We start from the raw sequence: 24,829 nt of genomic DNA, 5'->3' as shown, positions 1-24,829 counted from the left end.
TTCCCTGCCTGAGAGCTCCAGTCTTGGGATGAGCTCCTGTGGCTAGAAGGAACCAAGCACGGTCAGAGACACAGAGAGGAAATTTCTGCATTGATATGGTTTGTCACCGTGTCCCCATCCAAATCTCATCTTGAGTTGTACTTGCATAATTTCCACATGTTGTGGGAGGGACCCAGTGGGAGATAACTGAATCATGGGAGCGGTTCCCCCATACTGTTCTCATGGTAGTGAATACATCTCATGAGATCTGATGGTTTGATAAGGGGAAACCTGTTTTGCTTGGCTCTCATTCTCTCTCTTGCTGCCACCACGTGAGACATGCCTTTCATTTTCTGCCACGATTGTGAGACTTCCCCAGCTGCATGGAACTGTAAGTCCAATAAACCTCTTTCTTTTGTAAATTGCCCAGTCTCAGGTATGTCTTTATCAGCAACGTGAAAATGGACTACTACAGTAAATTAGTATTGGGAGTGGGGTGCTGCTAAAAAGATACCCAAAAATGTGGAAGCGACTTTGGAAATGGGTAACAGGCAAAGGTTGGGACAGTTTAGAGGGCTCAGAAAAATGTGGGAAAGTGTGGAACTCCCTCGAGATTTGTTGAATGGCTTTGACAAAAATGCTGATGACATGGACAATGAAATCCAAGCTGAGGTGGTCTCAGATGGAGATGAGGAACTTGTTGGAAACTGGAGCAAACGTGACTCTTGTTATGTTTTAGCAAAGAGGCTGGTAGCATTTTGCCACTATCCTAGATATTTGCGGAACTTTGAACTTAAGAGAGATGATTTAGGGTATCTGGTGGAAGAAATTTCTAAGCAGCAAAGCATTTAAGAGGTGACTGGGGTTCTGTTGAAGGCATTCAGTTTTATAAGGGAAGCAGAGCATAAAAGTTTGGAAAATTTGTAGCAATGTGATAGAAAAGAAAAACCTACCGCATGTTCTCACTCATAGGTGGGAACTGAACAATGAGATCACTTGGACTCGGGAAGGGGAACATCACACACCGGGACCTATGATGGGGACGGGGGAGGAGGGAGGGATTGCATTGGGAGTTATACCTGATGTAAATGATGAGTTGATGGGTGCTGACGAGTTAATGGGTGCAGCACACCAACATGGCACAAGTATACATATGTAACAAACCTGCACGTTGTGCACATGTACCCTAGAATTTAAAGTATAATAATAAAAAAAAAAAGAAAAGAAAAACCCATTTTCTGAGGAGAAATTCAAGCAGACTGCAGACATTTGCCTAAGTAATGATGAGACAAATGTTAATCCCCAAGACAATGGGGAAAATGTCTCCAGGGCATGTCAGAAGTCTTCACAGCAGCCCCTCCCATCACAGGCCCACAGGCCTAGGAGAAAATGGTGTCCTGGGCTGGTCTCAGAGTTCCTGTCTCATGCTATCTGCAGCCTGGGGACGTGGTGCCCTGCATCCCAGCCACTCCAGTCATGGCTGAAAGGGGCCAATGTAGAGCTCCGGTCATGGCTTCAGACGGTGCAAGCCCCAAGCCTTGGCAGCTTCCACATGGTTTTGAGCCTGGGAGTGCACAGAAGTCAAGAATCGGGGTTTGGGAATCTCTGCCTAGATTTCAGAAGATGTATGGAAATGCCTGGACGTCCAGATAGAAGTTTGCTACAGGGGCAGGGTGCTCATGGAGAACCTCTGCTAAGGCAGTGCAGAAGGGAAATGTGGGGTCAGAACCTCCACACAGAGTCCCTACTGGGACACCACCTAGTGGAGCTGTGAGAAAAGGGCCACTGTCCTGCAGACCCCAGAATGGTAGATACACTGACAGTTTGCACCGTGTGCCTGGAAAAGTCGCTGACACTCAACACCAGCCGGTGAAAGCAGCCGGGAGGGAGGCTGTACCCTGCAAAGCCACAGGGGTGGAGCTGCCCAAGACCATGGGAATTCACCCCTTGGATCAGCGTGACCGTGACCTGGATATGAGACATGGATTCAAAGGAGATCATTTTGGAGCTTTAAGATTTGACCACCCTGCTGAATTTCAGACCTGTATGGGCCCTGTAGCCCCTTTGTTTTGGCCAACTCCTTTCATTTGGAACAGTTGTATTTACCTGATGCCTGTACCTCCACTGTATCTAGGAAGTAATTAACTTGCTTTTGATTCTACAGACTCATAGGCAGAAGGGACTTGCCTTGTTTCAGATGAGACTTTGGACTGTGGACTTTTTAGTTAATGCTGAAATGAGTTAAGACTTTGGGGGACTGTTGGGAAGGCATGATTGGTTTTGAAATGTGAAGACATGAGGTCTGGGAGGAGCCAGGGGCAGAATGTTATGGTTTGGCTCTGTGTCCCCACTCAAATCTCATCTCGAATTGTATTCCCACAATTCCTACATTTTATAGGAGGGACCTGGTGGGAGATAATTGAATCACGGGGGCAGTTTCCCCCATACTTGTTCTCATGGTAGTGAATAAGTCTCACGAGATCTGATGGTTTGATAAGGGGAAACCCCTTTCACTTGGCTCTCAACCTCTGTCTTGCCACCACCACGTGAGATGTGCCTTTCTTCTTCTGCCATGACTGTGAGGCTTCCCCAGCCATGTGGAACTGTAAGACCAATAAACCTCTTTCTTCTGTAAATTGTCCAGTCTCAGGTATGTGTTTATCAGCAACGTGAATATGGACTAATACATGTATTGCATTGGAAGTCAGGGCAAAAGGTGTTTGGGGCTTTCTGCTGCTAAGAAGCTTAATGTTAAGGGGTCTATGCCCCTCATCATTTCCTGAGCACTCTGTATAGCACATGGAGACTATAGCAAGAATGAAGCTCCCCACCCCGTGCTCAGGGCCTTGCAATCTAGAAAGCATATGAGGAAAAAGAAAGTCGAGCAAGCCCGTGGTATCATCCATCTGTGATTGACAGATTCATCTGAGCAGTTCTTTTTTTTTTTTTTTTTTTTTTTTTTTTTGAGACGGAGTCTCATGCTGTTGCCCAGGCTGGAGTGCAGTGGCGCGATCTCGGCTCACTGCAAGCTCCGCCTCCTGGGTTCACGCCATTCTCCTGCCTCAGCCTCCTGAGTAGCTGGGACTACAGGCGCCCGCCACCGCGCCCGGCTAATTTTTTGTATTTTTAGTAGAGACGGGGTTTCACTGTGGTCTCGATCTCCTGACCTTGTGATCCGCCCGCCTCGGCCTCCCAAAGTGCTGGGATTACAGGCTTGAGCCACCGCGCCCGGCCCTGAGCAGTTCTTAAACCTTATTTTTAGCTGTTTCCCTTCTGGGTGAGGTAGAAGTTTTCCACGGGTCAAGAGAGAAAGGAGAGCAGGTATAAAATCTCACAAAATCAGACAGATCTGGTTGAGTTCCAGCTCTGCTGGGCCACCTTGAGGAGGTCACTTCTTTGAGCCTCAGTTTCTTTGTGGGTACAATGGGGAAAATCATCATTTCAAGCTGCCAGAGTTGTTCTGAAGACAAAATGAGACTAGGTTTGTAGAGTGTGCACAGAGTACCTGGCTCACAGTAAATGCTAAGTGGCTAGAGAGGGGTCATTCATTTGGGCCTGAAAAAGCATCTTTGAAGGTGTGTGTGGGGCTGACTGGGTAGGTCCCACTTGGGGTAACAGAAGAAAAGCCAGCTTTTCTAGCCCTGGGAGGAGCTGGCCTCAGAGGCCCTGACTGTCTCCTCCCCACCCTGGTGTGAATGTTCTACAAAGGGCAGGAGGCCAGGCCCACCTGTTCTGTCCCAGAAATGCTACAACAGCTGGCCCTGCCCAGCCTTCACTGCAGGGTCAATGCCTCCTCTTCCAGGCCTAGTGGACAGACCTCAAGGAACCGGGCCTTGGGGCCTCTCAGTCTCTCTGCAGGCATTTGCCTTGGGCAGCATTAGGAGTGAGAAAGGAGGAGACATCCTCTCATCATGGGCCTTTGAGAAGCCACGCGAGCTGCCCATATGAGCATCACCTGCACATGCAAAGATGACCTCTGCTCCTAAAAAAGTTTACATGGGTAAATGTGTGCCATGGTGGTTTGCTGCACCTACCAACCCATCACCTAGGTAGTAAGCCCCACACGCATTAGCTGTTTATCCTGATGCTCTCCCTCCCTCTATTCCCCAACATGCCCTGGTGTGTGTTGTTTCCCTCCCTGTGTCTATGTGTTCTTATTGTTCAGCTCCCACTTATAAGCAAGAACATGCAGTGTTTGGTTTCCTGTCCCTGTGTTAGTTTGCTGAGGATAATGGCTTCCAGCTCCATTCATGTCCCTGCAAAGGACATGATCTCAGTCTTTTTTATGGCTGCATAATATTCCATGGTGCATATGTCCTGCACATATATCCTGGAACTTAAATAAAATAAAATTAGGAAAAAAAAGTACCAAGTTCCCAAGAGTCATTAGTCCAAACTTCATGTTGTCTTCATATTTCTACAAAAAGTAATATTACCAACTTTCTTTTTTAATCAATAAAATGCACTCAAATTAAAAAATTAAATTTTAAAAAAGGTGAGTGGATTCTCTTGCATTATCTCAGCAGCAGAAAACCAGCCCTTGGAATCCTCACCAGCCTCCCTCTCCTTACTGGGCACTTCCAGGCTGTTTTTCTCCCTCAGTTCTCACAATAACACTATAAGCTGGTACTATTATCATCTCCACTTCACAGAGGAAGAACACGAGGCCCTGGGAGATCACTCAGCTGATGCCTAGAAGACTCAATCCCAGATCTGTATGATCCCAAAGCCCTCACTTTTTAAAAAATATGCTCCAAATTATTTTATTTAATTTTTAATTGACAAAAATTCGATATATTTGTGGTTTAGACATGATGTTTTGAAATTCATAAACACTATGGAAAGGCTAAATCAGGCTAAATAACATATGCATTGCCTTGCTTACTTTCTGTGTGGCGAGAACACTTAATATTATTCTCTTAGTGATTTTCAAGTACACCTGATTGTATTGCATGTCATTGCCTATGTCACCACGCTGTACGATAGATCTCCTGAACTCACTCCACCTGTGGCATTGACATCATATCCTTTGACCCAATCTCTCCAACCCTGCCCACCCAACCCCTGGGAACCACCATTCTACTCTCTGCTTCTGTGAGTTTGACTTTTCTAGAATCCACACACAGAATAAGTGAGATCACATGGTGTTTGTCTTTCTGTGCAGTGTCCAGCTGCAGCTCACTTTCATCTTCCCAGTAGACTGCCATCATCTTCACCAAGAGGAGAGGTGGTGTAAATGAGCCTGGAGCCAAACGCTCTTATCCTGTCTCTCTGCTCTCCACAGGCCCAATGTCCAAACCAATTTCACTGCTTGACACTCACTGACCTGCCTGCCCTGCTTACATACCATTCTCCTTCCACCTCTCAGGTCCTGCCAGCCTTCAGGGTCGCACTGCCACCTGCTCACACGGCCTCTCCTATGCTCATCTGAATGGAAGAGGTGACAGCTTTAAATGGCTCCAGTTCCTTGGGAATCTGACTAATGGAGCATCCTGGTTCACATAGGCCAGTGGGAGCAGCAGGACCCAGGGGCCTGGGGGAATGGGTAAACATGCAGGGCTGTGTCAGGCAGGAAACCAGGAGGGGCGGCTAACCTCGGTGGACTAATGGGAGATGGCAGGCCACCACAACATGCCCTCCTGGATAATGTGTGGGACACAGTGGCCTTGGCTTTGGGGCAAAGCCACTGTGAGGGAGGGGCTGTCTTCATTCCTCATGCTTCCCTCAGAGATTTTTCAGGGCTTTGGGTTGAGCCGCAAAGCCAAGAATGATTAGGTAAAAATAAAGTAAGTTACAGACATCAATGCCAACATGCTTAAGGCTGAAGTGTACCGATGTCTACAACTTACTTTGAAGTGTATCAAAAAATAAAATAGAATGCATGGATGGGGCTAGAAAGGTTTGTGGTGAAGTTGACATAGTGAAACACCCATGGTAGAGTCCAGGGGGTGGGCATGTGGGTGTTCCCTGTGCAGGCAGAACCAACCCACAAGACAGCAGAAGGAATACTCTCGTCCCACAGTGGGAACTGGCGGCCTCACTGGAAGAGGTGCGTTCACGACACTTCTCAGGAATCCTTTTGTGAGAAGACTATGCTTTGTGCCCAGTAACTCATGCTTGTATCAGTGGGGGGAAACTGAGGAAACTCCTACGCTGCCCAGGTGATGTCAGAAACCAAAACCAACGTCAGTCTCAGATCAGAAAAACTGAGTTTTCTGGGATTAGTTGTCTCCTCCTTGACATCCCCTTAAAGATTAAAAACACCTCTGAACTCCTGATATTATCCATCTATGATTCACAGATTCATCTGAGCAGTTGTTAAACCTCATTTTCAGCTGTTCCCCTTCTGGGCCAGGTATAAGTCTTTCACGAGTCAAGAGAGAAAGGGGAGCAAGTATAAGAAGATAGAAGTTTGCATTCCTCCAACCTCACCTTGCACAAACCTATGGATTAATTTTATATTCTGTCTCTGAGGTATTCACTGAAGAGGTCTGTATCTGTTATTTATTTTCCTCATCTGTCTTTCTTAGGGAATATTTTCTTTAAAGCTCCAAACAGGTGACAGGACTGGAGAAGAACAATTATCATGGTACCCACTGTCCCAGGCAGGAGCTTAACTCTGAGATGACAAACACATTCTACAATATGCATTTAATGAGCAGCTACTATGTGCTAGGCAGTTTGCAAGCCGTCATAGGAGACGTAGAGTTGAATAAAATGTTCACGTTCTGGAAGGGTTGGTCAAGTGTAGCTTGGATTAACCCCCAGGAAAGTTAATCATACGCTTGCTTAGAATGACATTCACCCAACCCGTTTCCCCCACGCACTCCCACAGCCTTGGGAAATCCTAATGCACTATCATCTATAACCTTGGAGACATGCAATTTCCCCCTTCCAGGTGATTTATGATATAAAAATCTTCTCATGACCACGGGTAAATCATCCCTTCTCTCTGGGCTTTATCTCCCCCAAAGTACATTTTAAAGAATAATTTCTGGGCTTTGTCAGCTTTTATTAGTCAGACACATACAACTGCTAATAGGAACTTCCTGTCAGCACAACATGGCCCGTGTTGGTGGGTCATAAGGGGGAAAATAAAAGGGATTATTGATAGTAAAAAAAAAAAAAAAAGTGGAAGACAGTGATTTTACTACACTCTCATTTTACGGCTGACGGAACTCTGGCACAGGGAGGTACAGTGACAGTTCAAGGTCGGTGGTGTAGCTAGGTTTCCTGATTCTCAGCCTGGGAGTTTCCTACCATGCAACAATGCCTCCTGGGGTGAGCACTGGGACGTGAAGGACTGAGATGGATACAGCATAGGAGGCTGAGCAGCACCCACTGGGCCTCTACTGTTTGGAACATCACTGAGACCCTAAGCAAAGAGCCAGAGCTATGTTTGGCCTCTGTATGAATATTATGCAGGACTCAGCACTCACCCTGTAGGGCTTTCCAGCACTTGGCTTGCGTATGAGAAGTGAGAGAAATGGAACATGAGATTCACACACCAATGAATTTTCATAGAAGGACATCAAGTGTCACAGTCCCAGCCAACTAAGAGGTATCAAAGACCCAGCATCTTGCTGCTCACAGAAGAAATTCCTGCTCTCTTACAAAGCAGTGCTAGATCAGAAGTCATCAGAACACACTGCATCTGCAAAGCACACTTCTTCCCAACTATGGAGGAGCTGCAAGAACCAGTCATAGCAACTTAATAACAAGAGCTGCATACACCTCCCTGTAGCCCTTGTGTTGCTCAGAGCTCTTTCACACACATCTGCCTATTTGATGCTTTCCACAGCCATTTGAGGTAGACAGAGTAGGGTTTATTAATATGGAAGCCCAGAGAGGTTATGTGACCTGCCCAAGGACACAGAATTAGTGAGGCAGGACCTGATTCCACGTCTGGTCTAACTTCTTCATTTCATAGATGAGCAAAGAGACTCAAAGGGGTGGAAAAGTGGCAAATGTTTCAACTGGAGGTTCTCGGTCCTGGTCCAGTTCTCCACCAGCTGTGGCCTTGGGTGAGCCATATCTTCTCTCTGGCACTCAGGTACTCATCAACAAAAGAAGAAGATGGACCTATATACTGGCTCTCAAACTTATTAAAGTAGCAAATAAATGAGCTTCATGGAGTTCTTTGCCAAATACCTTCATGAGTATAATTTTCCTCTATGTGTAAGAAACAAATTTAGTGTCAGAATGTAAAACCATGGAAATTATGAAATATGCCATCACCACCACTGACACATGACTTTATGAATAAAATTGAGCTAATGAATTAAGCATGAGTGACTAAGGGTATCTCCCTTAATATTAATTGGCTACTTGAACATTCAATATATCGTGTTCAAGACTAGCAGATAAAGAAAAGTAAATGCTGAGGGTTAAGATTGTTATGAGAGTTACAGAAAACAGATAATTATGAAATATTTTAAATCACAGGCTTTTAAATCTGTAACATTTTAAATCCATTTTAAGGAAGACAGAAAATTCTCCCAGATGCTAGAAATGAGAAGTCAAAATTGAAAGTTGAGGAGGAGGAGGAATAGATCTAGCAACCCATAGGGACATCTGAGCAAATAGAAGTCCGAGAGGCTGAGGCTTCACTCCTTCCCAATTGTAGAGTTAAGATTGCATGCTGTGGGTATGACCAAAAGCTAATTAGGCTTACTGAAAAGAGCGCTAGAAAGGATTGTCCCATAGTGAACCAGAAGTTAGAAACTCTACCCCTCAGCTCACCATGAAAGTGCCAGATGTGGGTATGATAACACACTGCTCTTGCAATATGGGCATCCAAGTTCAAAATATAACTTAAAAATTACCATCCTACAATTCCATACCCAGCTAAACTACCACTCAAGTGAAATAAATGTCTTTCCAGAAATACACAGACTAAGAGAGCTTAGTTACTCCAGGTCCTTGCTCAAAGAACTACTAAAGGATTAACTCCAACAAAAAGAATATGCAATCCTGTAGAAAGGAATGAAAACAATGGGTAGCAAACATATCAGTAAAGCATGTTGTGAAATACAAGTATCAACTCTTAAGAAGTAATAAGGCAGAATCAAGATATCACAGTGATGATGAGAGTGTGGGATTTGGAGCAGAATTTGTGTCCTAGAGTATTTTTTCTTATTCAGAAAGAGGACAAAGATAGTTAACAGCCACACTGACTGAGTCAGCACCACACCTCCTATCTCTCCACTGCACTCAGGGATAGACCCTTTCCTCCCAGCCCAGTGGTGCTGCATGCACAGCTATCACAGCCTCCCACAGCACTTCACAGATGGACTTCAGTTGCAGTCCTTTCTGCCAAAGACAATTGTGGCCATGGTTCTGGTCCTGACTCTTCAGTGGGCATTCTTAGAACTCTATTGTTTCATTCTTAGGAAGGAAACCCACAAGGCCTGTCAGCATGCCTTCAGGGCCCCAGGAGTGACTGCTCCATTTCCAGCACCTGGCACAATTGGAGCTCCAGATTCTACACACCTTCCTGCTTCTTGGGCCTTTTTTCTTGTAAAGCACTACTGTCCAATAGAATGTTCTATGATGATAGACATGTTCTATTTATGTGCTGTCTGATATGGTGGCCACTAGTCACAGGTGGGCATTGAGCATGGGAAATTTGACTAATGAAACAGAGAAACTGAGCTGTAAATTTTATTTAATTTCAATTTAAATAGACAGATGTGGTTTGTGGCTACTGTATGGGACAATGTAGTTCTAGAAAGTGGAAATCGCTGAAGGGATCCATTCCATTCCCTTTTTGGGAAGCTCTGAGGTGTTTCTCTCTCTCTCTCCCCTGGAGTGGGAGTGAGGGCAGGTGGGTGGCCCCAAGAAGGAACTCCTTCTTGTCTGGACTACTTGGCCCCAGAACTTCTGCTTCCTCTGACCACAAGCCCTCACTTGTTTGTCTGACAGGCCTCAGCCTGCCTTGAGCACTCTCTTAGACCAGTGCTCCTCAAATTTTCATGTGCATAAAAACCACCAGGAGTGTTGCTAAAATGCAGGTTCTGATTGAGCAGACTTGGGATGGGGCCTGAGAGAGTCAGTATGTCTGACAAGCTCCCAAATAAGGCTGGTGCTACTGGCCTGGAGACACTTTGAGTAGTAATAAGATTTTAGAGACAGAAGCTCCTCTGAAAAGGCTACATACTGTATGATTCCAACTATATGACATTCTGGCAAAGGCAACACTATGGAGGTAGGGAAAAGATCAGTTCGGGGCAGCGGGGGCTGAACAGGCAGAGCACAGGGGATTTCTAAGGCAGGAAAACTACTCGGTGTGATACTGCAATGGTGGGTATGTCATTACACATTCACTGGAGGTACAACATTGCACATTTGGAGGTACCTCCAAACCCATAGGAGGTACAACACCAAGAGAGAACCCCAATGTCAACTATGGACTTTAATTAATAATAATGTATCAATATTGGCCCCGATTGTAGCAAATGTACCACCCAAATGCAAGATGCTCCTAATATGGGAAATGGGTGTTGGGAAGAGGTGTGGGGTGTATATGGGAGCTTTCTGTACTTTCTGCTCCATTTTTCTGTAAACTTAAAACAGCTAAAATTAATAACAATCTATTGATCTAAAAAAACTATACTTAATCTGCAAAATTTAATGTGCAATTTTGGGGGAGGGGGGGTTAAAGACCCTCCCCCACTTAAAAACTCCTGTCTGAGAAAACAGGAAATGTGCCTCACTCATCCTCCCCACCCAACCTCCACCCCACTCCCACAGTGCCCAGGAAATGTCTAGCAAGAATGGATACTTGGTAAATTTCTCCCGATTAATTTAAAAAGCAAAACCTGGCATCATGCCTGGCACAGAGTAGTTACTCAACAAATATTTGGTGGATGAATAAACATGAGGTGGGAATTCTAACAAAACAGCTTGAGAATACCTGAAAACAGGCACTCAGTTGTTACTTTTTTGTGCTGGCACAGCTCAGTTCATGACTCTCCAAGGTTCTCACCAGCCCCTAACATGACAACATCTCTCCTTTATGAGACAGCAAAATTATCAAGGGTGAAAACACCACCATTTCATCCCGTACTCTCACTGCTTGGCTGGGCCTTGCATACAGTAGGTGCACCTTGAATGTTTGCTGACATCTCTTTGAAGTGACTCCACTTCTCCTTCCTGTGTTGATCCTCTTGAACTTCTGGAGGTAGCCAGACAAACTCACACGATGGCACTAGCTCCAGTCACAACTGCCCATAGGCTGTAACATCACAGCTGCCAGGCTTCTTCTCAGACCCCCAAGACACTGCAAAGCCTTCTCCATCCTCAGTTAGATTCTTCCTTGCCATACTCCTCAAAACTCAAGGTCATTTGATGGCAGCCTCCTTTTCCTCCAAACTCATTGTATTATCCAAATTCATTCTATTTGCTTGCCCCTTCTAAACAGCTAATATGTGCTTTTTCACCTAACCTTACCAAATCTGCATGGAGGAAGGAGATGAGTAAAGGAAAAGGCTCTCTCCTCTAGAAGTTTACGAGAGGATACTGAGGCTCAGAAAGGATGAGCCTCCTGCCTAATGTCACACAGTGGAGAATGAAGAGCAGGCATTCACATGCTGCTCTGAAAACACATACTCTTCGTTGATGAGCTTTGCTGAGCCTCTCTCTTATCTGAGTAATCTTCTGAAATTACAGCTCTCTTCATGCCAATCATCTCTTGCTCAAAAACATTCAACAGCTCCCTCCAGACCAATGAATGAAATCTGAACTCTTTGGCTTAGCAGTCAAGGTTCTTAACGAAGGGGCTTCAGCCTAATGACTTCATCTTATTTCTTATGATTCCCTATCACAAAATCTATCCTGTAGCTACACTGAACTATGGACCATATATATCCTGCATATACACAGACTTTCCACCTCTGATGTTTGCTTATTTCTGAAAAGACTTTTCTTCCTAATCCTGCAGAGAACAAATCAAAGACTGTCTGTTTCAGCAGGGCATGGTAGCTCACACCTGTAATCCCAGCACTTTGGGAGCCTGAGACGGGCAGATCACTTGAGGTCAAGAGTTCAAGACCAGCCTGGCCAACATGGTGAAACCCTGTCTTTACTAAAAATACAAAAATTAGCCAGATGTGGTGGCACATAGCTGTAATCCCAGTTGCTCAGGAGGCTGAGGCAGGAGAATCACTTGAACATGAGAGACAGAGGTTGCAGTGAGCTGAGATCAAGCCACTGTACTCCAGCCTGGGTGACAGAGTGAGACTCCATCTCAAAAAAGAAAAAAAAAAAAGACTGTTTCATAAAGTCTTTTCCAGGACATGTGACTGAAAATAATGTTGTTGTTCTCTGATTGTCTATGTTCCTTCATCTAAATCACTATATGGCATCCACCATCCATCCATCCACCCATCCATCCATCCAAGCCTCCATCATACATCCATCTATCATCCATCATCCATTCATTAACCATCCATCCATTCATCATCCAGCCATGCATCTATCTGTCCATATGCCCATTCATTATCCATTTATCATTCATCTATCCATCTGTCCCTCTATCATCCATCTACCCATTCATGCATCCATCTATCCATGCATCCATCTATCATCCATCTGTGCATCCTTCCTTCCATCCATCCATCCATCCATCCATCTGTCCACCCATCCGTCTGTCCATCCATCCATACATTCATCCAGTGCTGACTGGGAGCCTCTCATACACCAGGCTCTGTGCCAGGTGCTGAGAAGTTCACAATGGATAAGACAGACAAATTATTTGCTCACATGGAGGTCACTTTCTAAATGGGGATACTAACAATGAACACATCAACAAATAAGCATGAGATTACTTCAGACAGCCATCAGCCCTGTGAATAAAACAAGGGCTTTGTTAGGTCATAGGGTCTAGGGAGGGATTTATTTATTTATTTTTTTGAGATGGAGTCCTGCTTTTGTTGCCCAGGCTGGAGTGCAGTGGCACGATCTTGGCTCACTGCAACCTCCACCTCCCTGGTTCAAGCAATTCTCCAGTCTCAGCCTCCCCAGTAGCTAGGACTACAGGCGCATGCCATCACACCCGGCTAATTTTTGTATTTTTAGTAGAGGTGGGGCTGGCAACATCCCCCAATTGTAACAATCAAAAAATGTCTCTAGACATTACCAAATGTCTCCTGGGAGGTAAAGCTTCCTCAGTTGAGACCCATGCTGTAGAGTCAGAACTACTTTACACCCATCCTAATTAAGTCTAAAGCCAAGCCCTGATGAGATTTACAGGGGAGACAGAGCTTGGAATCCTATCAAGTCCTATTGAGTTAGAGGGGCTTGGGAACAGTCCAGATTTCCACAGACCTGCACTAAGAAAACAATGTTGAGCCTACACTAGGTTAAGGTTGTCACCCGGTAATTAAACCACGTAGTATAAAAGATTTTAAAGTAGCTACTATAAATATATAATATAAATACATTCAAATAATTAAAGGAAAATACATTCAAAGAACAATGCCAGAAGGTTGTATGATCCAGGATCCCTTTTATAAAGCTTCCCTGGTCTGCCATGTGAGAAAGGGAGCAGCGGGGAGAAAGAGGAGGCAGGAACCCACCTTGGAGGTGATTTGATTCTATTCTGTTCACCCGGAGGAGGCCGACTTGTGCCTCAGTTGTTCAGGCTGCACTTAACTTAGTATGCTGGACCTTGGTAGATACTCCCAAAGTGGGGGACTGACAAACTAAAGCAGATAAGTGAAGAAAGAATAATCAAATTATAGAATGAACAAATGTCTCAACTTGGGAAGCAGGTGATGAAACCCTGTCCCAAAGTGGAGGTGACAGGCCTCCCTCTCACATGAGGGGCCAAGTGGAGGCTGACCAGGTTACCACAGAGAAGATTCCTGCACTGAAGGGAGATTAAAGCTGCCCAAGGCTAAGATTCGAGGATTCTTGCAAAGTTGTCACATAGCTTTGGGATGCTCAGAGACTCCAGAGCCAGATTGCCAGCTCACGACTGGGCAGGGACAGAGAGAGGTCAGGAAAATCAGACACGACACAGTTTCAGCACTGCATCCCTTACACAGCCAAGTCAGACTCACCTGGTTTCAGCTGCTGGCTGTGCAAGCTTCAGCCTTGCAGAGCCTCAGTCCCCTCATTGGTAAAACCTTTAAGACATAGGCTTTAAAATTCTCGTGACTTATCAGATGACGTATAAGGACCTCAGGTCCTATCTTATAGGTCATGAGAATTTTACTTATATAGAGCATTTAGCTCCTATGTCAAAAATATAATAATTTTCAACTATTTGCTGATTGGATAAATTGAAAGACAAGTTTCTAAAGCACAATACCTGGCATAGAGTCAGCAATCAATCAGTGGTAACTAGCATCAGTAGTTTTATGAGTACCCAAGCAGTGTTTCAACCTCCAGGACTGTGGATCGTAAGACACTGCTGAAACAGCCAGGAATGAAACAAGAAAAGAATAAACATCCACTACCTTTAAATGTGCGCGATGTTAGATCAGTAATGCAACTCTAATTACGGAGGAATTTACCCTCTGACTGGAAGGAGTGCATCTGTCAGGTCAGTTCCAACCCCAGCACCGCCCTGCACCACTGTTGTCACTGGCTTAATCATGTGTCTGTGTCAAGAGACTGTCATTCCCTTGAAAATAAGAGCCATGTGTGATGATCTGACTTTACATTCCAGTGCTTGGTATTAGGAACAGTGAAGCTAACCCAGAAACAAATACACTGAAAGGAAACCTTGGGGGACTTTCAGTCTCAAGGAGTGGCTCCCACCTCAGTGAGGTTTGCAATATTTTCAAAACCGTATATGATGTCTCTACGTTGACGGCAATATAGACATTTTGGGTTGAAAGTCCAGCAGCCAGAAGGCCCAATTTTCTTTGGGTCCTTGCTTAGAATCAGAGTACACTGCCACCAGGTGGCAGCAATTCCATGGTAACAGCTGTGAGGTTCAGCAGGTAGGGTCTTGAACTGGGGTCTTGTTTTCCCTGATTCATCCTTTTGTGGGGTGGGGAGGCAGGGAACATTTGGTGTTCAGAGGTGCTCTCACAGTGTGGGCATCCTTCATCCCAGCCCCAGAGTTTGGACGCTTTAGCCTCAGGCTCCAGTTCCCTGCACAGAGGAGGTGGATCTGGGGAACTGGTGCACCAGTGCCCTGGGAAAGCAGACCCCGCCATTTGGATCTGTGACAGGCCTTTCTGTTCTTGCCCTGAAAACACACACTTGAAACACAATGAAGAGTGAGAGGAGCGGGAATCTGGGGCAGGAACAATATGATTTCTTGCAAGATCCCCTTAGCTCCCCAAAGACTGAAAAGACAGAAAGTAAAAATTTGAGGGGAGAAAAATGGAGTGGAAGTACTTCACACTTCAGAGAGAACACGGGGCTGACAGTGAAGATGAACAAATGTTTAGGAAGTTATAACAGACCACAGAATGCAAACTGCTGGGGGACAAAAGCGGCAAGCTGCTGTGTCACTTCCAGTTCTTGACGAGAAACTTAATTTACTGGATCCACAATAAAGGTCCTCGGTTCCAAGTTCAAAGACCCCCACTTGGGCTGTGGGGCCCTGACTCATCCTGCCCAGAGCTGGTGAGGTGGAGGCAAAAATGAGGACTGCCGCTGGTGTTCCAGAGCCCTTCTGGCTCCCAGGCCCTGGGCTGGGTGCCAGAAGGGAGAAGCAGAGGTGCTCTGGGCCTCATGTGCACACTTGCCCCACTGCCTCCTCCCTGTGCAGCCGATATTCTCACCCACAATGCACAGGTGAGAACCTGGAGCCCACAGAGGTCAAGGGGCAGGCTGTTGGTCACCTTCTGGCCAGTGGCAGCAGAGTGACTCCCATTTCCTCCCCTCCACACCAGATCCCACTACACCAAGAATACTTCTTTCTGAAGAGCACACCCACAACTGCAACCATAACACAAAATAACACAGGCTGTACTAGAAATTGTTCTTCCTTCTGTCTTTCCTTCCTTCGTTTGTTTGTTTGGTCCTTTCTTTGACTCATTCAAAAAATATCTCCTGAGCACTTCCTGTGTTGCAGGGACTGTTCCAGGTGTGGAGATTGAACAGGGCAGGTAACAGATACATCCTCCACCCACATGGGGCGTACATCCTAGTGGGTGGAGAACGGTGATGCAGAATGAATGGTGTCTGCGATGGTGATGAGTGAAAGCCAGGAGGATGGATGAGATGCGCCAGGAGCACGGGGGGTGGTGGTGCGATTTTAAATAAAGTGGTTGGGACCTTCATTGTGACTGCACTGGTTGGGTGCGCACCCCGTTAGACTTTCGAGCAATTTTCACAGTTCTCTCTCTTGATCAGTGGAGAAGGCATTCTCCCCACTTTTGCATAAAGAGCAGGAAAGTAAAATGGCTCCCAAGTCTCCAAAGAAGGAGTAGAAATGACTTGCTGTGCCATCTCAGTCCTCAGGTTTCCCAGCTAAGCTCTTCTCACCCTTTCTGGCTTTACTGGCTGGGAGGGAGGATGAAGGGGCCACCGTGAAGGCAGCCACAGCCACCCGGCTCAACACTTCATCAGCCTTCATGCAGAATCCCTGCCGCCCACATGTGGAGGGGCAGGAACACCCTCCCAGGGAACGTCCTTGTATAAGGCTGCAAACTGGAGTGCAGAGCTTTGCACCAGTCGGATGCCCTGTGTCCCCTTTAGAAATGTAAATGACATAGTAAATAGGCATGTCTGAGCCCCTTGTAATCCTGAGGGAAGGGGAGCTGGGGTCAGTCTGGAATTAATGGAGATCCTGGATCATGGAGGGGCCACAGGGCTAAACTGGGTGCACATGCCCGCCTGTCCTGGCCCAGGCCCAGTCTTCATGAACCTCACACATGTTTGCAGAGAAGTAAGCTCTGCTGATAACATGCCATCCCCATGGTTATTACTGGAGCATGATGGCAGGCTGGCCCCTCATGGAGCCACAAGAGACAAGGCAATTTTGGGGTTCTAACGCAAGGTGCACCAGCTAACAGCCCTCCTGACTTCCCAGTGGACCTTCCCAGGAATTTCCTAGAAAGGCAAGAGAGGGAAAGTGACGGTACAAACGCAGCCACTCTATTTTATTTACTTATTTATTTATTTTTGAGACAGAGTCTCGCTCTGTCCTTCAGGCTGGAGTGTAGTGGTACTATCTTGGCTCCCTGCAATCTCCACCTCCCAGGTTCAAGCAATCCTCCTGCCTCAGCCTCCAGAGTAGCTAGGATTACGGGCATGTGCCATAACACCAGTCTAATTTTTATATTTTTAGTAGATACGGGGTTTCACCATGTTGGCCAGGCTGGTCTCGAACTCCTGACTTCAAGTGATCCGCCTGCCTCAGCCTCCCAAAGTGCTGGGATTACAGGGGTGAGCCACTGTGTCCAGCCTAAATGCAGTCACTTTAAGCCCACTCTAATGTATAAAAGGCATAAGTCGTTTACAGGCTCTGGCACTCAGATGATTACCAACAAAAATTTGCTACTCCTTCTCAACAAACTGTAAGAATGGAGGAGAACTTCTGGTCTCATCCAACCCCACTTCCCTCTTCCTCTAGGGAGGGAACCCCAGAAGAGGTGAGACTCCACCCTTACCTATCAGACTGTGTGCTCCCTGGGGACAAGGAGGCTCTTACTCATTCTACATGCTGAGTACCTGTCACAGGCAGGGGGGAATAACTACCAGTGGAACAAATTAAGGAAGGGTTGCTGGGCTCTGGTGATAGATGAGTGGGACACATGATAGTTGTAATTCCTGCCCTCCTGGAGTCCACAGACTAGGAAGGACTCCCCACCAAGTGCTCATTTCATCCCCTCCCGGCCCTCAGTCCACCTGAGCTCATCCTCATCCTCCAAGGGACTAGATGGAGCAGCCCTGGGGACCAATGGGGCTCAGAGGCTGGAGACCTGAATGTGTCCTGGAGCTCAGCCTGAGGCCCAGCCCTCTGACTTCCTGCAGGCTTCTCTTCCTCCCCTAAGCATCTCTCCTTCCTATTACCTATTTCTCCACTTGTAGGAGAGATTTTACTGGCTACAGAGTCACCCCTTTAATTTCTCACAGCTGCAAGAGGCCCGAATACTACAAATGCTGGATTATCCCAAAGAAACAAAGGTGCCCATACTCCCAGACTAGCCCAACAGCCAGGCCTACAGCTGGGAACTTTTCTCCCACTATCTGGGAACTTTTCTTCTTGGTGCAATTTGAAGTGCAGGATCATATCTAGAAGTATAGGAAAACTAAGGATCATTTTCAGAAAACAAACAAATAATCTGGACTTGCTAAGAGAGCAACATTACAAAGAGATACAAGATTGAAACTTTCACTGACTTCATGATAAAATACTTCCAGTCGACCCCTCTTACTAATCTACTCTCTCTAAATTTGGGAGCTGTGCCTCAGTTGTCTGTAGGGTGACCATGTGGCTATGGAAGTCCTAAGACTAGCTTAGGATGTTTCTCTACCCCCACAGCACCGTGCCTCAGATGTTGGCCAGCCACCTTCCACCTGCACTACATTTGTCATGTCCATGTTTGTTTTAATAATTTTTAAACATTTGCCTTTAAATTAGCCTCACTTTTAATCGTATACATGGCATATATATGTCCAATGAGCTCCAGTGCTCACTGAAGCATTTCCTTTGAGAGCCATGTCAGCACACAGAAAGTTTCAAACTTTGGAGCGTTTAGGGATACTCAACCTGTATATATATGTATGTATGTATATATGTGTGTGTATGAGATCATACATATCATATATATAGTTTCATTCTAGCAATAATAGCAATAAAGCCATGGTTTTGATATGGTTTATGTCCTGGTTTTGTTCCTAATGCTTATTAACATACATACATAATTGAAAAGAAAAAACATTTCTCCATGACTGGGCCATCAAATGACTCCACCTTCAAGGCCATCTGCTGGGGCAGGCAAGTGCAACGTGTGACTGAGGGAGGAGGGGACAAGGCCCCCTAGAGGCTAGGGGCCTTACTTAAGGTCATATCACCACTGCAGGAGAACAGGAATGGAAACCAGTGCTTCCTGCTTCTTCATGGGCTGGGTATCCACAAATGGGGACAGTTGGAATCAGGCCACATTGGGCTTCTTCCTACAACATACCCCAGCTTCCAAAAATCACCAACATACATGGGGTTTTGTTTTTCTTTCCCTCTTGGGGTCGCTATCCTTATTTATGCCACAGAAAATCAGCAGTTGCTTTTTGGGGACATACTTGCTTTTGGGACACACACAAACACACACGCACGCTTCCTAGCCATCACTGATAGAGAATCAAAAAACATTACAGCTCACGGATTTGGTGATCTGGAGGTCATTAGACTTTTTGTTAAAGAGAACCTTCTCGTGAAAAATGAAAATAGCCCTTATTCCTATCATTCAACAAACATTCAAGGAACACCTACTGTGTACCAGGCATTGAGCTCATCAGGGACTAAGGATACAATGGTAGGAAAGGCAGATACAGACCTTGCTCCCAAGCTGCCATCTCAGCCAGTGGCCACCCTGTGGAAAATTGTCAAGGCCTACAATAATCTCTGACACAGAGTAGGCACTCGGAAAATATCTGTTCAACAATAAATGGACATTGAACAAATAAAGATCACACACAATTATATATATACACAAATATTTTACTGTAAATATATAGGATATGTAGGTGCTTTGGAAAATAAGTATTGGGTGCTGGGGGGTGGTGCATGGTTGAGCAGTCAGAAAAGACTTGCCTGAGAAAGTGATGTTTAAACTAAGTCCTAAAGGATGGGTGGTCCGGGCACGGTGGATCACACCTGTAATCCCAGCACTTTGGAAGGCCGAGGTGGGTGGATCACGAGCTCAGGAGTTCAAGACCAGCCTGGCCAACATGGCAAAACCCCACCTCTACTAAAAAAAAAAAAAAAAAAAAAAATACAAAAATTAGCCGGGTGTGGTGGCACACACCTGTAATCCCAGCTACTCAGGAGGCTGAGGAGGAGAATTGCTTGAATCTGGGAGGTGGAGGTTGCAGTGAGCCGAGATCACACCATTGCACTCTAGCTTAGATGACAGAACAAGACCCCATCTCAAAAAAAAAAAAAAAAAAAAAAAAAAAAAGAATGAGTGGATGCTTGCTCGGCCAAGGTGGGGAAGGCGGGTCTGGGGAAGAAAGAAGGAGTGTTTCCAGCAGAGAAACAGCATGTGTGAAGGCCCTCAGTTAGAAAGGCCATGTCTATTGGAGGCCCAGAGAGGAGGCCAATATCTGGAATGAGCTGAAAGAGGGGGAGAGTGGTAGGGAATGCAGCCAGGAGGCAGCTCACAGAGGACAGTGGGGACCCCACCATTTGGATCTTGTTCCAAAGACCACAGGGAATCCCAGGAGGGATTTAAGCAAAAGAGGTGCCCATCGAATTTACATCTCAAAAAGATCCCTCTGTTGCTGGGTGGCGAGTGGCCTAGATGGTCAAGGAGCCATTTCCGGATGACCAGTTAGGGGGCTGCTACAGTTTTCACGTGGGAGATGGTGGTGGCCCGGACTAGGCTGGTGGCAGTAGGGGTGGAGAGCAACAAGGACGGAGTCGGGGGTCAGGTGGAGTGGGGCCCATCAGCCCCTGCTCACACGCCCCTGAGGGTACTCCAGTGCACTGTCAGCAAACTTTTTCTAGAAAGAGCCAAGCAGTAAACACTTGAGATTTTGCAGGCCTGTAGGAAAGAGTCAACAGAGCAGGCCCAATGTTGCTCCAAAGTTGGGCCCATTTGTAGTGTTGGCTCTTGCCTGGTGTCTGGGAATTGGGCTTTTAGGATGCTCCCTGTGGTACTAAGTGACATGGTTGTTTTGTATGCCTGGAACACTGAATCCCATAAAGGCTGCCTGCTTAGACCATTTGTACAGCAATGTGATTTCTGGTAAATGCCTGTGTTTCCTCTGACAGTCTGGAAGTCAGAGGGTTGTGGCTGATCATGGAGGCAGGGAGTACCTGTGCAGTCAATAAAACACCTTCACTAAAAACCTGGACTCTGCATTGCAGGAAGGCTTCTCTGGGCAGAAACCCTGCACGCATGCTGCCGCATTTCCTTGCTGGAGGAAGGAACACAGTCTGCATACCTGCTTCAGGCAGGAGGGAGGGAAAGTGAGAAACCTGTGTATGGATTCCTCCACATTCTGCCTGGTGACTGTCTTTGTCTTACTGATGATAGAAACAAACCACATCCATGAGTATAACTGCTTCTGTGTCCTGTGAATCCTTCTAAATTACCAAATATGTAGGTAATCTTGGGACCACCCCCCGACACAGAGGTCCACAGGGTTTCTGTCTCAACTACTCAACTCTACCTTTGAGTGCTAGAACAGCCATGGACAATAATATGTAAACAAATAACAGGCTGTGTTCCAATAAAACATTATTTATAAAAATGGACAGAGGGCTGGATGTGGCCTAGAGGCCAGAGTTTGCCAGCCTATGCTCATGGAAAAGCAGGGACTCTCCAAATCCATTTTGAAAACTCTTTCATGTCACCAGTGGAGAAACAGAGGTCCAGAAAGAGGGAAGGGAGAAGGAACTTGTCCACGGTCACTCAGGATCCATGGCAGAACCAGGAGAACCCAAGTCCCAACTCTCAGACCAATGTGCTCTCCACTACTTAATACTGGCTGGTGGCCAGGGCCTAAAAGGAAGGAGATGGTAGAAAATGGCCTGGCCTGACTCACTTCTGTGTTCGTTCTCTCTCTCTCTCTCTCTCTCTCTCTCTCTCTCTCTCTCTCTCTCTCTCTGTGTGTGTGTGTGTGTGTGTGTGTGTGTGTGTGCCTGCAGGGCTCTGAAGTTTTAGGTGCCACCTGGATTTTCCCAAACTTTTTTGATTATAAGAATCGCCTCTGAGGGTTCTTAGTAATACGGATGCCCAGGTGCCATCACAGACCCACTGCAACTGGATCTCCAGGAGTAGAGCCTGGAATCAGCATTTTTAACCAGTTCCGAGGTATTCGGATGATCAGCCAGATCTGGAAACTCTGGGTGACACTCAGTGGCTCTTGAATGACTACCAGGAAAAAAGAAGCCCATAAGCAGAGGAGAGAAGGGGAAATCTGTCTTGGATCAAGGCAGAATGCATGGCCATCATAAAAACAGACCAACCAGTGGTTTGTAGAATATGTTCTCCAAAACTGCTCCTTCAACTGAGCCTTTGCCATCAGAGATCAGGAACTGGCAAAGCCAACATTTGAAGCTAATTTCCTTCTTCCCAGGGATTCTGCCTGCAATTCAGAATGCCATGCAGGTGCCTAGTGGTATCCTCAGCCTCAAGGCCCTGCAAGGCATGGCAAACTGAGACAAAAATGAGCTCACCTCCCACTCCGCCCACCGTGATGAGGGGCTTCTGAGCTGCACTAACCATCCCCCCAACAAATGCTTCCCCCTCAAGCTCCCCTAACAGGAGGTGGCTGGAAGCCACAGATCGCAGACTTCAAATTTCCTGCAAGCCTCATTTCCTGTTTGGAAACTGTACTGATTCCATGTGTTCTGTGTTTTAATAGAAAAATTAGTGCCTGCTCGCCCGCTCAAATGTCTTTGATTAAGTTACTTCACACACTAGAATGACCTAGAGGCCTTTAAAAGATACTGACACCTGCAACCAGAGAGTTCATTTTAATTGGTCTGGGTTGTGCTCTGGGAATTCACGTTTTCAAAAGCTCCCCAAGAGCTTCTGACATGTGGTTGAGGTTGAGAACCACCGGGCTTGTGAGATGTTCTGGTTTTATCTGTTTAATATAGTCCAGGGCACACCACCATGTGCCCACTTAGAGAACCTTAGGCACAATTACTACTCACCACTCAGAACAACGAATGCCTTACCAAAGACAACTGATAGCTTAGCCAGTTTCTCCAACTCTTTTCTTTACTATGAGCTGCTCCCACAAAGAAAATCAATCACGAACAAAGACCCAGTTTCTCTCACCGAGAGGCACTACTGCAGAGATCTGTGATTTGGGGTAGAAATGTTTTTTTGTTGTTTTTTTAATTTTTAGTTAACTTCTAACTGAAATGTAGTATTTGTTTCAATTTTAGATGCAGGCAACAAACTGCAGTCCTGTTAGCAATAGACATTCCAGATGTTTTCATATCATGGTATAGCTATCTTGAAACGTCACTTATGCTCACTGCTGCTTTAAAGTCACAGTAGTCGTCAGACTTGCTGCTGGATCTGGCTATGTAATGTCCTCATTTTAAAATGTACATCTATCCCCATGTCACAAATTGGTCTGTTTAAAATGTTTCGGTAATGGTATTTTAAAATATTTGATTTCCTACGTATTAAATGTATGCATTTAAAATTATTCTGGGAAAGAGTTCACAGGCTTTCCACTGTTCAACCAGCTGTTGAATCCCAGTGGCCAGTGGCAGGGGCTCTGCAGAAGGCTTCCCAGTGGTGGTGGTTGATGCTGCACATTGAGCAAGCGACTCTTACCTGCGGGTCGGAGAGCCGGGAGAGGTCAGGGTACAAGTAGAACTTGATGCCCTCTGAGGCCCCGGGCAACGTGACCCCTCGTATCAGGAGGATCAGCAGCATGATGTAGGGGAATGTTGCGGTCACGTATACAACCTGGGCACAAGAGGAGAGGAGAGAATCAAGAAGAGGGTGAGAGCAATGGGCTTACTTCACTCAGCACAGCGTCCTCTGGGTGCATCCGTGTTGTCGCATGTTGCACCAGGACCCTGTCTCCCAAGGCTGACTAGCATTCCCCCCTGTGTATAGACCACACTTGCTTGATCCATTCATCTGCACAAGCCAGTCACAGAAGGACAAATACTGCATGACTCCACTCATGTGAGGTACCTAAAAGAGTCAAATTCACAGAATCAAAGAGTGGGATGGCAGTTGTGGGGAACTGGGAGGGGTGAAATGGGGCATTACTAATGAAGAGGTGTAAAGTTTCAGTAGTGAGATGCATCAGCTCCAGAGACCTGCTGGACAGCATTGCCCCTACAGTCAACAACAATGCATTGGATACTTACAAATACGTTAAGAGAGCAGATCTCATGTTAAGTGTTCTTACCACAATAAATAAAATTAAAAAGGAAAAGGAAGCAGGGGTGATAGGAGTGGGCCACAGAGGGGGTAAAGAAAAGAAGGGCTTCCTGGTGCAGCAACAAGAAGTGACCCCTAACATGGTCTGTCCTCCTGCCTCATACCTCACCAAAGGCGAGGTCTTTCGGTGCTATCTACTGAGTGCCTGTGATGTGCTTGAGAGTGATGCTTGTTGAATTTTTTTGACCACAACACAGAAAGAAATATACATCACAATCCACCACACGTAGAGCTGAAAAGGAAGTTTCACAAAATAACACATGTGTGATACATGCTAATATTTTGTATCATATTCTTTTTTTTAATAAGCTGGTCATGATGTTCTAAATCCACTTCAGAATTCACTATTGGGTCAAAACTCATATTTTAAAAGCCACAGCTCTTACTGAAAGTTAAGTATTCATAGCTAAAGAGAGACTAGGATAGCACAGGATAGTATAGGCTAGACTAATGTACGATAGGATAGGATGGCATAGCATAGCATAGCATAGCATAGCATAGCATAGCATAGCATAGCATGGCATAGCATAACATAGGATAGCATAGCATAGGATAGCACAGCATAGGATAGTGCAGCATAGCATAGCATAGGACAACATAGAGTAGCATAGGATAACATAGCACAGGATAGGATAGCATAGCAGAGCAGAGCAGAGCATATTATAGGATAGCATAGCATGGCATAGGATAGCATAGGCTAGGCTAGGCTAGGATAGCATGGCATAGGATAGGATAGGATAGGATAGGATAGGATAGGATAGGATAGGATGGGATAGGATAGAACAGGATAAAATAAT

At 45.9% G+C, this 24,829-nt stretch overlaps 1 protein-coding gene across 4 annotated transcripts in view; it reads right to left on the bottom strand.

The window, feature by feature from the left end:
- Nucleotides 1–24,829, bottom strand: part of SLC6A11 (solute carrier family 6 member 11) — a 124,367-nt gene that overhangs the window by 42,234 nt on the left and 57,304 nt on the right. For all 4 annotated transcript variants that reach the window (NM_001134952.2, XM_077990161.1, XM_077990162.1 and 1 more), the window contains 1 exon segment: nucleotides 23,412–23,546. In NM_001134952.2, coding sequence (NP_001128424.1) covers nucleotides 23,412–23,546 — 135 coding nt within the window.

The sequence above is a fragment of the Macaca mulatta genome, chromosome 2 (genome assembly GCF_049350105.2).
Source record: "Macaca mulatta isolate MMU2019108-1 chromosome 2, T2T-MMU8v2.0, whole genome shotgun sequence".
In the NCBI taxonomy this organism is placed as follows: domain Eukaryota; kingdom Metazoa; phylum Chordata; class Mammalia; order Primates; family Cercopithecidae; genus Macaca; species Macaca mulatta.
Note: the sequence above shows the minus strand (reverse complement) of the source record. Positions and strands in the feature narration are given on the sequence as shown.